This window comes from Lasiodiplodia theobromae, assembly GCF_012971845.1.
Source record: "Lasiodiplodia theobromae strain AM2As chromosome Unknown scaffold_25, whole genome shotgun sequence".
In the NCBI taxonomy this organism is placed as follows: Eukaryota; Fungi; Ascomycota; class Dothideomycetes; order Botryosphaeriales; family Botryosphaeriaceae; genus Lasiodiplodia; species Lasiodiplodia theobromae.
The window spans coordinates 145,567-159,750 of record NW_023336458.1 but is presented as its reverse complement, the minus strand read 5'-3'; the positions used below and the strand labels follow the sequence as shown (position 1 = coordinate 159,750).

General features: G+C 56.6%; 4 protein-coding genes across 4 annotated transcripts; all 4 read left to right on the top strand.

Annotated features, from left to right (window-relative positions):
* Positions 1–722: 722 nt before the first annotated feature.
* On the top strand, positions 723–3,760 carry LTHEOB_8045 (Telomere silencing protein zds1 protein; the record flags this gene model as incomplete). The annotated part of the gene is made up of 2 exons (XM_035517479.1): positions 723–3,461; positions 3,515–3,760. 2 exons carry the CDS (start codon positions 723–725, stop codon positions 3,758–3,760), a joined length of 2,985 nt encoding a protein of 994 aa, XP_035370592.1.
* A 1,818-nt stretch (positions 3,761–5,578) lies between these two features.
* Positions 5,579–6,770, top strand: LTHEOB_8044 (uncharacterized protein; the record flags this gene model as incomplete). The annotated part of the gene is made up of 4 exons (XM_035517478.1): positions 5,579–5,746; positions 6,006–6,253; positions 6,349–6,595; positions 6,648–6,770. 4 exons carry the CDS (start codon positions 5,579–5,581, stop codon positions 6,768–6,770), a joined length of 786 nt encoding a protein of 261 aa, XP_035370591.1.
* Positions 6,771–8,335: 1,565 nt separating this feature from the next.
* LTHEOB_8043 (Alpha-12-mannosidase) lies at positions 8,336–10,994 on the top strand (the record flags this gene model as incomplete). Its single annotated transcript, XM_035517477.1, has 4 exons — positions 8,336–8,450; positions 8,502–8,539; positions 8,598–9,658; positions 9,716–10,994. 4 exons carry the CDS (start codon positions 8,336–8,338, stop codon positions 10,992–10,994), a joined length of 2,493 nt encoding a protein of 830 aa, XP_035370590.1.
* Positions 10,995–12,503: 1,509 nt separating this feature from the next.
* On the top strand, positions 12,504–13,845 carry LTHEOB_8042 (Arrestin (or s-antigen) n-terminal domain containing protein; the record flags this gene model as incomplete). Its single annotated transcript, XM_035517476.1, has 2 exons — positions 12,504–12,648; positions 12,710–13,845. The coding sequence occupies 2 exons, from the start codon at positions 12,504–12,506 to the stop codon at positions 13,843–13,845; spliced, it is 1,281 nt and encodes a 426-aa protein (XP_035370589.1).
* Between the last annotated feature and the right edge of the window lie 339 nt (positions 13,846–14,184).

Sequence of the window (14,184 nt, the reverse complement as noted above, 5' to 3'; positions counted from 1 at the left end):
CATCGTCACCGCGTGGTCGTTTTGGAGTGATGTTTGGCTCGGCTCGAGCAGGGCGCCTGACAGCGTGCCAGGGAGCTGTGGTGATAAGGTTGGCGTGCGGCGGATCGGTCCCGCGACGAACCAAGCGCGAGCTGCGCCTCCAGGCGCGTGGGCCGCTGGCCGTTTTTGCAGCAGCGATCAGGCTGCAAATTGCAGGCGGCAGCCGCTCTCCTCAGCTCAGGGTTCTGCGGGGAGGGTGTGCTGTGGGGGCGCTGATCCAATCCGGTTCTTTGCGAGTTAAGCGCTAGCGGCTGTCTCGCAGCCACGGTGGACGTGGGATAGCGAGGCGCCTGGAGGGGGCTTGTCGTGTGAGGCCGTTCTCTGTCTCCGTGCTGTCGGGCATGAGAGAATAAGCGATGGTAGTCACTAGCGACGCGCCAGCGGCATGGACGGACATCGGGGCCTGAGCTGTCACCCCCGATCTAAAGTCTCGCAGCAGGAACTTGTTGTAAGCAACTTCGCAGCAGCCCGAGCAAGTCGCCCTCCAAGCTGCTCCTCGCCGCGCCAGATCATGCTCATCAGCCTGAGCTCCTGCCGCTCTCTCGATCGATGAACACCGCCCGCGCACCCCACCGCCGCCCCCTGTGAACCCGTCGCCGCCGAGGCCTCGTTGCGACGAGGATCTGCATTCCTCGAGTAGCTATGCAGGTTGGTCCTCCCGCTGCCCGTTGCCCGCGCTCCCAATGCAGGACCCAGATTACACAGCAGCAGCAGCACGCCTCCGCCCCGACTGCGAGCGCGCTGGGCCGCCACATCCTCCTCTCGCCGCTCCCTGTCCTCGCGACCTTATGCTAACCACCCAGTACCTCGACCCCCAGACCCCCGAATCACCGCCCTCGTCGAGAGCGGCCGAGCTGGAGCGCTTGTACCAGGCTCGCCGAGGCCATGCTCCGCAAATCTCCATCAGCGACGAAAGCCACCACATCACCGAAGCAATTGGAGACATGTACGGCGAGAATGAATACAGCCGGAACGAGTCACGGCCCTTGAGCTTCATCAGTTCGCCCACCAGCGAGACTTTTGACATCAGTCCCTCCTTTCCCTCCTCGCCCAACCCGCTCGAGCGCTCCTCCTCCAACGAGTACAAGCACCACGCAAATGGCCAGGCCACCTCGCCGAAGATGCTGTCGCCCCGCAGCGACTCCTTCGACCGCTCTTCCGTCTCCCCGCCGCGCTTGAACCGCCAGAGCTCCGACACTGCGAGTCAGGCCTTTGAGTTCCAAGACATCGACTCCCAATCCAGCCCGGCCGCCCTGGCCCAGGAGCTGAGCAACCTACAAGCAATACGGCGCATGTCCATGGACGTCCATGGTTCCGACCCCGACCTGCCGTCGTTCGGCGACAGGCCGCCCATGCCCTCTGCCGCGCCCACGCACGAAGCCGACGAAGACGACCCATCGCGCATGTTCTGGGTCCCTGCCCGAGTGCACCCGGAGTTGGCGCCGAAGGAGTTCAAAACATTCATCGAAGAGAAAGTCCAGAGACACCGGCGGAGGTCAGGGGATTCTGAAGCCTTTCTTTCGGCGGATGGACTGAGCCCGGAAGGCTCGGGCGGAGGACTGCGGAGGAAGAAGTCGATGCTGTCTAAGCAGGTCGACGGACCCCATGGCTACAAAGACGGTGCTGAGCGCTTGGAAAGAAAGAGATCGCAGACTGGCGACCACACTCACATGCCTACTCTGCACCAGCTCGAAAGCGTGGAGGAGGATGATGATCCGGCACAATTGATACGGCGCATGAGTCTACGCGACTCCATAGACTCTGGGGTTGCTGGTGTCGAGAGCGCTGGAGAAGACGACGTGCCCATACTTCCTGTCAAGCCCGCTGGCATTCTGAAACGCTCCACGCGGACCAATTACAGACGTGGCAGTATACGCAAAGGGGAAAGGGTTCCTTTCAACCGTAGGATGGGAAATAAACAGGGCGACACTGACACTGACGAATCTCCCGCCTCGCCGCCTCAGGAACCAGAAGTGAAAAGGGGAATTCAAAGAGTCCAGACTGAGCCCATGCCCACGAAAGCTGATCAGCCAGAGAACTTCTCGCGCCCAACCCGGCCACGCCCGCCCCAAGGTCCCAACCCCAATGCACCACAAGCTGAACCTACACGGCCCCGATCCGCGGAAGAAGCGCCCTCTAGCCCGCCCGAGCACCAAGGCCCGCAATCACCCCCGCAACAGGGACAACGAAAAACTTACCACTCCCGCATTGCATCAAACGGCCGTACGACTGCACTCCTTCCCGGTTATAATGTTCCTATCGACTCACCTGTCATCTCTTCCACAGCTTCCCCGGTTCCTCAGATTGTTGAAACTCCTCCTGCGTCCTCCGACACTCCGCCTCCGATACCAGCCCAACACCCGGAACGCAAATCCTCCAAAGTTACAGTTGACCATACGGCTTCACAGAACCATGCTCCCGTCAAAGTTCCCCCGCAACCGGTCAGAGGCCTTCCTCCAGGACGACAGAGTCTGCGCGAGAAAGCAGAGAAAGCTCAAGCCAACAAAATTCCAAGTCAGTCTCTTGATGAAATGGCATCACACCCCACCGCTATCCCTGGTCACACTAGCGCGACAAGATCCGACTCACTTGCAATTATTCCAACCTACGCAGATGACAAGAAATCGGACAAGGGCGACAAGAAGTCCCAGAAAGTCGACGATGACGATGACGACATGGAGTCTGGCGGAAGGAAAACGAGCTGGGGCTGGTTCTCGCGTAAGAATAAGGAAAAGGAAGAAGAGGAAGAGCACAAAAAGAAGGACAAGGAGGAGAAGGAACACAAGAAGACCAAGTCAAAGCTCACCAAATCCGCTGACAAGTCACACGACAAACACGACAAGCACGATAACACGCGTTTGGACGTATTGCAGTCTTCGATCGATGAAGGACGCGGACGAGAAAGCCTTGTCCTCGACCGCAGCAGCGTCAAGCTTGACGAGGAGCGCCAGAAGACGAGCAGCCGGAAAACTTCGAGCGAAAAGAAGGAGAAGGAAGGCCTCTTCTCCTCCATCTTTGGAGGAAAGGCGAAGAAGGGCGAAAAGGAGCCTCACGGAAGCAAGAAGACAATGGCAGCCCGTGGCCTATCTCCCGACCCCCCGCCGCGCATCCTTCGTCCCGACATTGACTACAACTGGACCCGGTTTTCCATCCTCGAGGAGCGTGCCATTTACCGCATGGCCCATATCAAGCTCGCCAACCCCCGCCGAGAGCTCTATTCGCAGGTACTTCTCAGCAACTTCATGTACTCATATCTCGCCAAGGTTCAGCAGATGCATCCGCACATTCAAATCGGCCAGTCGGCAGCTCAGAAGCAGCAACAACGGTTAGCCCAGGAGCAAAAGAAGCGGGAAGAAGAACAGCGCCGTCAGCAGCAGCAGCAACAGCCGGAAGAGTTCAAGCAATATCAGATGTATCAAGATGTGAGTGATCCCGTGAAGATTAAGCGAGGATTGGTTATTGACCTGATGAATAGCAACAAGCACGAGCGGAGGCCAATGAAGGGACGTCTGAAGGTACGACTTATCATCAATATGGAGACACTCAATACGCCAACGACTCCTCACACGCATCACAACACACACAGTATAATAGAACGAACGGCAACGGATACAGTGTTTCGAGCGGGTCCAGTTACCTTGGCCAACCTGGAGGACAGGTCCAGCAGCCGTACTACGAACAGCAGTACGACGATGACGATGGGCGAAATGATATGTGGTAGGGGAAGCATGAGCATTGACCGTTTAACCGCAGCAGAGGTTACGGGATGGCGTTCTGGGGGAATGGATCATCACAGCGAGAATTTGTGTTTTGTTGATGGTCATTTGTGCAATGCATAGCGACTGGGATCATTCACCCACCGCCGATGGGATGATGAAGAGGAGCCGTGGGATCATTGTTTCTTGTTGCTACTGCATTCGTCTTTTTCCAGTTGCTATCTCTCGCTCGCTGCTCTCCCTCCCGTCGTTCCTCTCCTGCTTTTTTCCGCCGATCGCATTCGACCCTCTGCCGTTTCGTCCGCTCCTACCTTTTTCCGATTCGAGATTGTCGCCATCGTTTCCGTCGAGAGGGTCTTTGTACTGTCGTGAAGTGGGGTCGAGTATCTTGGTCTTTTGCATCCCAAACGTACTCTGGTTGGTGAAGCCTTTTTCCTGAATCTGTACGATAGCCTGTTGTTTCCTGTTGTCATTTTCCTGCTCTTTCTTGCGTTTTCACCGTGGTGCTAAAAACAAAATCGGATCAGGGGAAGTCAAAGTCCGCCGAAGCTGTGAAATAAGTTTGCCCTTTTTCTCTTCTTCCACTCTTTTGGCTCCTCATTTAGTCAGTTCTTTTTTTCCCTCATGTTTTATTTCCTCTTGCACATCTCCCCAATGGTTCTTTTCCGACAAAGCGGGCGAAGGGATTATTTTTGTTTGAAGGCATGATGATGGAAATGGTTTTTCAGGATCATGGGAAACATTAGCGCGGGTGTTTGATAGAGTGTGTCAGAGAGATTGGAGCATAGGTCGTGCGTTGAGTGCCCTTACTACTATACGTTTCTCTCCGATTTGATCTGACTTGTTCTGGTGGTTGGGGAAAATGCCTTTAAGATGAAGCAAATGGTAATGTGTTTAGACAATTTTTTTTCTTCTTCCCTAGGTACGAGGCCGTGTCTGGGGACCGAGCCCATGTTCTTTGTGGCTTGGAAAATTCATTGTGGGGCGAGGTTGACATGTTTGAGAAGGGTTGGTGATGATGCGGAGTTGAAGTCTCCATCACAAGTGCGGAAACGCTACAATGAGCTCTGCTTCTACTGCATTCAAAGGGGTCCAGTTCTTTTTTCTTTCAATGAAAAAGAACAGTTATGGGTAGTTGAAGCTATCATCTGGATGTAAATGGAATGAATAATTATACATTCACGTCCGGACGATAGCTGCAGCTACCCATGATCTGAGTGAAAAATAAATTCACGCTAGCCGTCGGCTGCAATACTCCCCTGTGTTGAGAGTGAACATTGCGATTGGATTGGAAGAAAGTGTGGTGAGAAACCAGTCAGCATCGTTGCACTGGCTGCAGAGGCCTGAACGCACCATCACCATGACCTCAACCTACAACACCTGGCTCCAATAACAAATGCGACACACAAAAATTACTTTTGCTCTCTTTCGTAGAGATGCAGTTGACGATGGCAGTGTTGCTCTCTCGGCGAAACCAACACGTGCGACTTGCATATCTTATCTCACGTCATCCCAACTTCATTTTCCCTGTGTGTACAAGGACCTCTCTCTTTTCCCCGCCCGCGTGTGTAACGGTACAGGGAAGCGGGACGGACGCTACCTAAATTCCGCCCTGCTTATTTCCTCCCACCCCCTTCCATCTCTCCGACAGTCTGCTCTCCCCCCTCCGATTCGGCCCTGCAGGATTGTGCTAAGAAGAGCTGGATAAGACCAACAAAAAAAAATAAAAGTAATTCAACCACCCAATCGAACAAAATCAGAAAATCTGCTACGCGCGCCCCACCACCACCCACCAACACCAACCGACTACTGAACCAACCACCATGTCGGTCGTCGACCCCGCACTCGCGAACCCCATCCGCCCCGCCTTCGCCATCCCGGGCGAGGCCATCAAGGCTGGCGGAACGCCCGAGCCCGGGGCCGTCGTGCCACAGGAGCCGGCGGGATCGCGCGCCGTCATCGCGGCGCTCAAGATGATCAAGCATCCGGAGGTATGTACGTTGTTGTGCGTTTTTTGCCTCAGGTTTTTTTTTTCTTCTCTCTTTCGAGGAGGTTTGGGTGTCTTTTTCTTTCGTGCGGCTGTGGGCTTGGGGATGGGTAGCAATGCGAGAAGAAGGGGGGGGAAAAAAAAAGGAAAAAGAGCAAAGGCCGGATAACCTCCTCTGCTCGACTTTCTGTATCCCCATCTCTATAATCTATCACGCCCAACAAACCCACCAAAAAATGGAGACTTACTCTCCTGTTTTCCAGGGCGGCTACTTCGTCGAGACAGACCGCGACCAGCGGCGCGTGGCCAACCCTTTCCACGCGTCCTACGACAGCGGCATGACGGCCGTGTCGACGAAGCAATGCTTCGCCGAGACGACGGCAGAGGAAACCGACGGCAAGGGCGGCAACGAGAAACTCTGGACCGACCTCACGCGCAGCGCCAGCACCAGCATCTACTACCTCCTGACGCAGGGCCGCAGCTTCGGGCGGTTCCATCGGAATAAGGGGAGGTGAGTACTACTCCTTCTCTCCTTACCTCTCTTTTATTTTTATTTTTTGTTGCTTTGAGGGACGGGTGTGGTTGGGTGAGTGCTGATGGGAATAGGACGGTCCACACGCTGCACAAGGGCCGCGCGCGCTACGTCATTATCCATGCTGATGAGGTGGTCAATGGCGTTCGCCCTGCGGGTCAGGCCCGCATCGAGACGTACGTCGTTGGCCAGGACGTGGCGGCTGGCGAGCGCCTGCAGTGGGTCGTTGAGGGGGGCAAGTACAAGGCTAGCTTCTTGCTGCCGGATGAGGACGGCGCTGGTGCTGCTTCTGCGAGCAAGGACGGGTGTTTGATTAGTGAGGTGAGTTTTTTCCGTTGTGTTGGCTGGTGGGCGATGTTGATATCTGTGACAGACTGTTATCCCCGGCTTTGAGTTTGCGGACCATGACTTCTTGAAGCCGGAGGGCTTGGTGGAGCTCGTGGGCGAGGAGCGCGCGGCTGAGCTCGCGTGGTTGCTGACCAAGAGCTCGGAGTGAATGGGGACGGGTTGTACGGGCATGCAGGTAATGAGCTGATGAGCAGGGTGTTTTAACTCAAACAGATGGGTTCATCGAGGCAACTACAATCGAAACAATTTCATCCCGGGGTGTTGAGAGAGCTAATAGCCAACAGCCTGTCTGCACGACGCTCCATTTATTGTTTTGAACATTGCATTTGGAGAAGCAGACTAACGTGGCGCACCGTTATACCACATAAATTTCCGCATGAGGATGCAAGGTGACCCAATGTGCATGGAGGTTAATCCCCGATGCCAACGCTGAGTCAAGGTAACAAGCAAGTCAGTGGAAACACACACTAATTTGATGCTATTTTTAGTCTCTTTCCTCTTCTGATTCAGTATTTCTTCAGGAGACATGATTTCTAGGTTGTGTGGCTTCCCGAGCGCAATTTTGAGAAGCAATAAAACAGCGGTAAAGGCAAGCATGGTTGTGCAACTGACCATGGTCATTCTAGATTTTTCGCTCAACGGTTGTGGAACACATGGCACATTGTTTCAACGTGCGGACCTGAGTCAAGCTATTTACTATGGTGGACCAAATTTCGAGGAACAAAGTTTGCCGAGAAAAGAAGGATGGTCGATTTGGCTCGGCTCAACCGGGACGCCTCATCTGGAGAGAACGGGGAGACAAGCAACAAAAGCGAGAGTTTCCGGCTTGGCGTGCAGCGGGGGCGGCGTCAAGATCGACGGAGTTGCAGCAACCATCGGTGAGCACGATAACTATCTCCTCCGCCCCGATGCTCCCTCCTCACCTCCCAGGCCGCCCTTACTGGGTTTAGTGTATTCCTAATTGAGAATGTCTGGGAATTCCTAGCCAATAGATAAGTTCCGATAATTGCTAGGAGCAGTGGGCTGGGAGGTGAGGAGGGAGCACAGGGGCGGAGGAGATAGCAGACGGCGGGGTTTTAAACACGGACGGAGCGGTGCGAGCGAAATAGGCAGGCCCTAGCAGTCATGGGGTCACGGCTGCTGATGGAACTGGACCATATACAGATAAGCTTTCGGACGGGGCGTGTGGCGTGGGCGGCAGTGGCTCCATGCGGTGTTCGGGCGTCTGGGGTGGCATGCGGCAACGCTAAGGGAGGGGGATCCATGGGGGTAGCAGGACCCACGCGAAATTAACACGCCCCTCTCTCGACGTTGTCCTCCAATTGAGTGGTTTTCCCAGGATCTAAGAGGCCCCAAAGCAAGCTCAAGGCGGAAACGGGCGGAGATGAAGACCGGCAAGCGGGCCAATGTGCGGAGAAGCATGCATGGCTGCACGAATCCTCTGGTGGGGAGGCAAGCTTCCATGGGAACGCGTTACCGGCTGCAAGGTATAATACAGTATGAGCCGCCTGCGCATCGGGGCCCCATGGCCATGTCACGTCGTCCGTGCTCCACCATGCGGGCGACATTTAAACTGACCGTCCTTCCCGGTGGCTTGATCATGGGCTGGTGCTGCTCTCAGCTTGCCTTTTTCTCCTCTTACACCGCTCGCTCTGTAGGCCCGTAGACTCGTCGCTCGTAGAAGCGCCGTCCTCTCGTTCGTTTGTCCCAACCATGGGTCTCAAGTCTGTCGTCGCTCTTTCGCTAGCCTGCCTCAGCGCCGTCCCGGTGTGCGCCCAGTCGGATGTTCTGCAGTACGTCGATCAGTTGATTGGAAGTAGCAATGGAGGTTAGTTTTCGAAGACACCAAAAATCAGAACGTCCCATTGACGATGCTCAGGAAATGTGTTCCCCGGTGCCACGCGGCCGTACGGAATGGTAGGTAGTCATTGGAGCCCCGTCTATGTAGCAAACGGGTGCTGAGTAACGTCCAAAGGCCAAAGCAGTCGCCGACACGGATTCGGGCAGCAACCAGGGCGGCTTCACCACCGACGGCGCCAACATCACCGGCTTCAGCCAGATGCATGACAGCGGGACCGGGGGCAGTCCATCTTTAGGCCTGTTCGCCCTTTTCCCCTACACCAACTGCCGGGGCGACGAGATCGACAACTGCGTCTTCCCCAAGAAGGCCAGACGGACGCCGTACCAGAACGGCTCCCTCCAGGCCAGCCCGGGCTATTTCTCCTTGACCCTGAACAGCGGCGTCCAAGTCGAAATGACTTCCGCCGCGCACACGAACCTGTTCCGCTTTTCCTTCCCCTCGACCGGCACCGACGGCAACGCTCCGAGCCCGCTGATCCTCCTGGACCTGACGGATCTGTCTGATTCCCGCCAGGACAACGCGACCATCGCCGTCGACGCCGCCACGGGCCGGATGACGGGCAACGCGCGGTTCCTCCCCAGCTTCGGGCAGGGCAACTACGTGGCGTACTTCTGCGCCGACTTCCAGGGCGCCGCCGTCCGCGACAACGGCATCTTCGCCAACAGCCGGGCGAGTGCGGACGTCAAGAACCTGACCATCTCGCGCTCCATCAACGGCTACCCGCTGCCGGGAGGCGGCTTCGTGCGCTTCGCGAATCCGGGGGGCAACGCGGTGGTGGCGCGCGTGGGCGTCAGCCTGATCAGCGAGCAGCAGGCGTGCAGCAATGCGGAGTCGGAGATTCCGGATTATGATTTCGAGGGCACGCGCAGCGCGGCCGTCGACGAGTGGCGGCAGAAGCTCAGTCCCGTGCGCGTGTCGACGGAGAATGTTGACCGCGATTTCCTGGTTAATTTTTACAGCGGCATTTATCGGACTATGGTCAACCCGCAGGACTACACGGGCGAAAACCCGCTGTGGAAGAGCGACGAGCCGTATTTCGATTCGTTTTATTGTATTTGGGATTTGTTTCGTTCGCAGCTGCCGTTCTTGACTATCGTCGATCCGGACCAGGTCGCACGCATGGTCCGCTCGCTGATCGATACGTATAGGCACGTCGGCTGGCTGCCTGATTGCCGGTGAGTATACAGCAGGGCTGGGTCATGATTCCGGATCTTGGAGCTAACATGGTGCAGAATGAGTCTGAACAAGGGCTACACGCAGGGCGGGTCGAACGCGGACGTCGTCCTCGCCGACACGTACCTCAAGGGGCTGCGCGACGGCATCAACTGGGAAGACGGGTACGCGGCCGTCGTCAAAGACGCAGAAGTCGAGCCGTACGACTGGTGCTGCCAGGGGCGCGGCGGGCTGGACAGCTGGAAGGCGCTGGGCTACATCCCCGTCGAAGACTTCGACTACAAGGGCTTCGGCACCATGACGCGCAGCATCTCCCGACACCTCGAATACTGCTACAACGACTTCACCATCGCCGAGCTGGCCAACCGCCTCGGCGGCGACCGCGCCGCCGACGTCGCGAAATACCAGGACCGCAGCGCCAACTGGAAGAACCTCTTCCGCGCCGACCAGACGTCATTCCTCAACGGCACCGACACGGGTTTCGTCGGCTTCTTCCAGCCGCGCTACCTGAACGGCACGTGGGGCTTCCAGGACCCGCTGCGCTGCAGCAACATCGACCCCTTCACCGACAGCGTGTGCAGCCTGCAGAACACGGCCGTCGAGACGTTCGAGTCGTCCGTGTGGGAATACGGCTTCTACGTCCCGCACGACATGGCGGCGCTCATCACCGCCTTCGGCGGGCCCCGCGAATTCGTCCGGCGCCTGGAGTACCTGCACGACCGCAACATCACCTACATCGGCAACGAGCCATCGTTCCTGACGGTGTTCCAGTACCACTACGCGGGCCGCCCGGCGCTGTCGGCGCGCCGCAGCCACTACTACATCCCGGGCTTCTTCAAGACGACCAACGACGGCCTGCCGGGCAATGACGACAGCGGCACGATGGGCGCGTACGTCGCGTTCAGCATGATGGGCCTGTTTCCGTGCCCGGGCCAGGACGTGTACTTCATCACGCCGCCCTTCTTCGAGAGCGTCAACGTCACGCACCCGCTGACCGGCCGCACCGCCACCGTCAGGAACGTCGGCTTCGATCCGAGCTACCAGGCCATTTATATCCAGAGCGCGACGCTGGATGGCGTGCCGTACACGAAGAATTGGATCGATCATAGCTTTTTTACTGAGGGGAAGGAGCTCGTGCTCACGCTGGGCAGGAACGAGAGTGCGTGGGGGACGAGGGTTGAGGATCTGCCGCCGAGTTTGAGCGAGTATCGTGGGTTTAATGAGTCGTCGTCGGCGAAGGGGAGGAGGTGGGCGCCGCCGCCGGCGCCGGTGGTCAAGCCGAGGCAGTTGATGGTGCCGGGCGTTTGGCCGCCGGATGGGAAATTGGGGGGGATGTAGAGACTGGTTTTTGTGTCATTACATTGATCAGCAGTGAGAAAACACCATGCTGATTGTACTTGGGATGAAAGTAAATGAATACTATGTTTTTGCTGTACTGCGTGGCCTACTTTGTTGTGTGATGGCTACAATCTCGGAACCTAATACCAAATGATGGTTTCGTCGGTTGGTGGTTCTATTGGGAAAGGTCGGGCTGACGAGAGAACAAGTGCAGAAAAAACCGCAACGGGGGAAGAGCAAAATCTGTGTAGGGCTGACTGTTCGATGCAGTTTCGAACCGTTCGACAGTGCTGCTCCGGCTGATGGCAGTAAGCACTTTTGCTCCATGCGGCCGCACTTGTTTCTGACTCTTCCTCATCCTACCCAGTGTTTCCCTCTATGGACGTATCATGTCCTCCTAGACAACGAGTGTGGCTCTGTTCGTGTTGGTGCGTCTATTTCGGCGTTGATTGGCAGAGAAGTGTCATGGATGTGGGATTGCGATTGAGCGCGGTTGCCGCAGGCTTCGTGTACATCTTCCATCGAGGTTCGCGAATATGCTTTCTTCGTTTCGTTTCTGGAGGTGTGCTGTTTTCTGATTCGATGCGAAGACCGGTGTGTATTGGCGATGACTGGATGATGGAACAATGACTGGTTGACGGCCAGAGTGGGCGGAACGCCGAAACAACTTTTGTGGAAAATGAACTTGGGCGAATTCTGAATAGAGTCAATCGAGTAGGAGAACAAGTCTGGTAAAAGATCTTTGTGACTCACATATCAAGAAGTACCTGACTAGACTTCGGCTAGCTGAGCCGACTTTCTGCCCAGTGTCGAAGAACAATGCGAAATGGGCGAGTTTGCGATTTGTCAAGAGCGACACCGGCCTGGACATACGAACTACGCTGGCCAGAGTCGAGTGCCCCTTAAGTAGTCGGGACAGCGTCGAGGTCTTGTCGACATCAGCACAGCGCGAGTGTAATCCGGATGCCCGACTATTGGTGGCGTGGGTGTTACGACTACAGACGCCCCTCCACGGGGCGCGCGCGTGGCCCATGGGGCACTTGTCAAGTCTTACATGTCACCGGTAGGGCGGAGGATGGCTGGCGCCATTGGACTAAACCAAAGACAGAACTGTCCGAACTGTCCGATTTGACCGAGTAAAAAACGTCAGCGCATGGCAGGAAGCCATTCGTCAAGGAAAAGCCGGCGCCAGATAGCGGTGTGGCATTGAAAATTGAATTCTGTCACGGCTGAGCACTTTGTACCGTGTATGTTAAGTATAGACGGATTTAGAATTGCGGAATCCACTACGCAAGCGAGTTTCCCCTAACGTTAAGCGGAAGCGGGATCTACGGAGGTGCCGGCCTTGGCAGAAGTCCCGAACCATGTCATGTCCGCCGGGCGAAGTTGCCTGATAAATACCCCGCAGGAAGCACCTCTGCTCGAAGAGTTTGTCACACCACTTTACTTTTGCCCTGGCAGCTGCCCTGAATGTCTATCATTCCCAGACTCCTCCAAACCTCCAACAAAATGTTGGATATTTCGATCAACCTCAAGAGCGCAGGCAGTGGCTTGAGTCACGAACTGTATACCACCAATGACGAAATAGTCGGAGAAGTTGTCATCATTGCTACCGACGACATCCACGTAGACGACCTGGACATATCTTTCATCGGTAAGTGACAAAAACATATCTGACACCCTTCAACACAGAACACTGACAACTCGACCGCCAGGAAACACCCAAACCCGCTTCGACAACTTCGGCGCCGCCCCAGTAGCGCCACACATATCGTACACGGACAAACGCTTCCTCCACCTCCAACAGCCCTTCGAAAAGCCCCCGAGCGGCATGATCCTCAAAGCCGCCCACCCCCACTCCTTCCCTTTCAACTTCATCGTCCCGGACCGCCTCCTCCCCAGCTCCTGCCCCTGCCTCCACTCCGACGAACACCTCCTCCCTCCCCCCACCATGGGCGGCGCCCACCGCTGGCACCACGGCCAAACCACCCTCGACGACCCCACGCCCGTCATGGCCCAGGTCGCCTACACCATCACCGCCAAAGTCCTCTACAACAAGCCCGGCGGCACTCACGGCCGTCGCTCCGTCCAGCTCGCAGACTTCTCCCGCCCCGTCTGCGTCGTCCCCGACTTCCCTGAATCACCCCCGATCTTCCTACAGCAACCCAGCAGCCGCGACGCGCCACCATCCGAATACCGCCTCCGCCAAGAAAAAACCATCTCCAACGGCCTCTTCTCCCGCGGCCGCGCCGGCTGCCTCGTCGTCGAAGCGCAGCAGCCATCCGCGCTGAAGGGCGGCCTGCGCAAGAAAGGATCACCCGCCTCGACGACGCTGTTGCTCAGGTTCGATCCTGCGTCCGATGATGATAGCTGCGGGCCCCCTCCACAGCTCGAAGACGTCAAGCGCAAGATCCAGGCGACGACGGTCTTCCGCGCGGGGCAGATGGAGGCAGATCCGGCGTACGGAGGGTTGGTGAGCGCGGCCGGACCCCACCAGCAGCAAGGGCAGCAGCGGTCGTACACGGAAGCCGTCGCGCTGCCGTCGCTGTGCGTGTCGGGGGCGCGGTGGGTGCGGTGCGGAGCGAGTTGGGCGCATGAGCGGTTGTTTGAAGAAGGCGGGGGTGATGGGATCAGGGGGTTGGAGACGATGGTGGCGCCGTCGAGCGCGTACAGGGGTGGCCCGTATTATTTGCTCAAGTTGGTGATCCCCGTCGAGTATCCGCCCGACAAGGCGCTTGTGCCGAGTTTTCGGTCGTGTTTGGTGGATAGGATGTATAGGCTGGATGTCACGGTTACGCTGGGGTCGTTTTCGTCGGTTGCGGTGAGGGTGCCGATTCAGCTTTGTACATAGGTACGTACATAGAGTGGAAGGAAGGGCTGGTGGGAGTGACGGTCGGAGCATTAGGTAATTTTTGGATTGTAATAAGCTATTGCTGGGTGCTCCGGAGAGTAGGGATCGAGAAGTGAGGGAGCATCGAGAGTAACAAAGTAATGAGTAATAAAAGTATAATATGAGAGACTATCTCACTCTCTCAACTTTGCTTGAGCTTCGGCCGACAAAGAACACAGTCATAATCCGGATTCTCATCCCGCCATTTCGTCAAGCATTCTTGATGGTAGAAGTACCCGCAGCTCGGACAAGGAGCAATCTCTTTCTTTAGCTGACCCTCCATGTCTTTTTGTGGTCCTA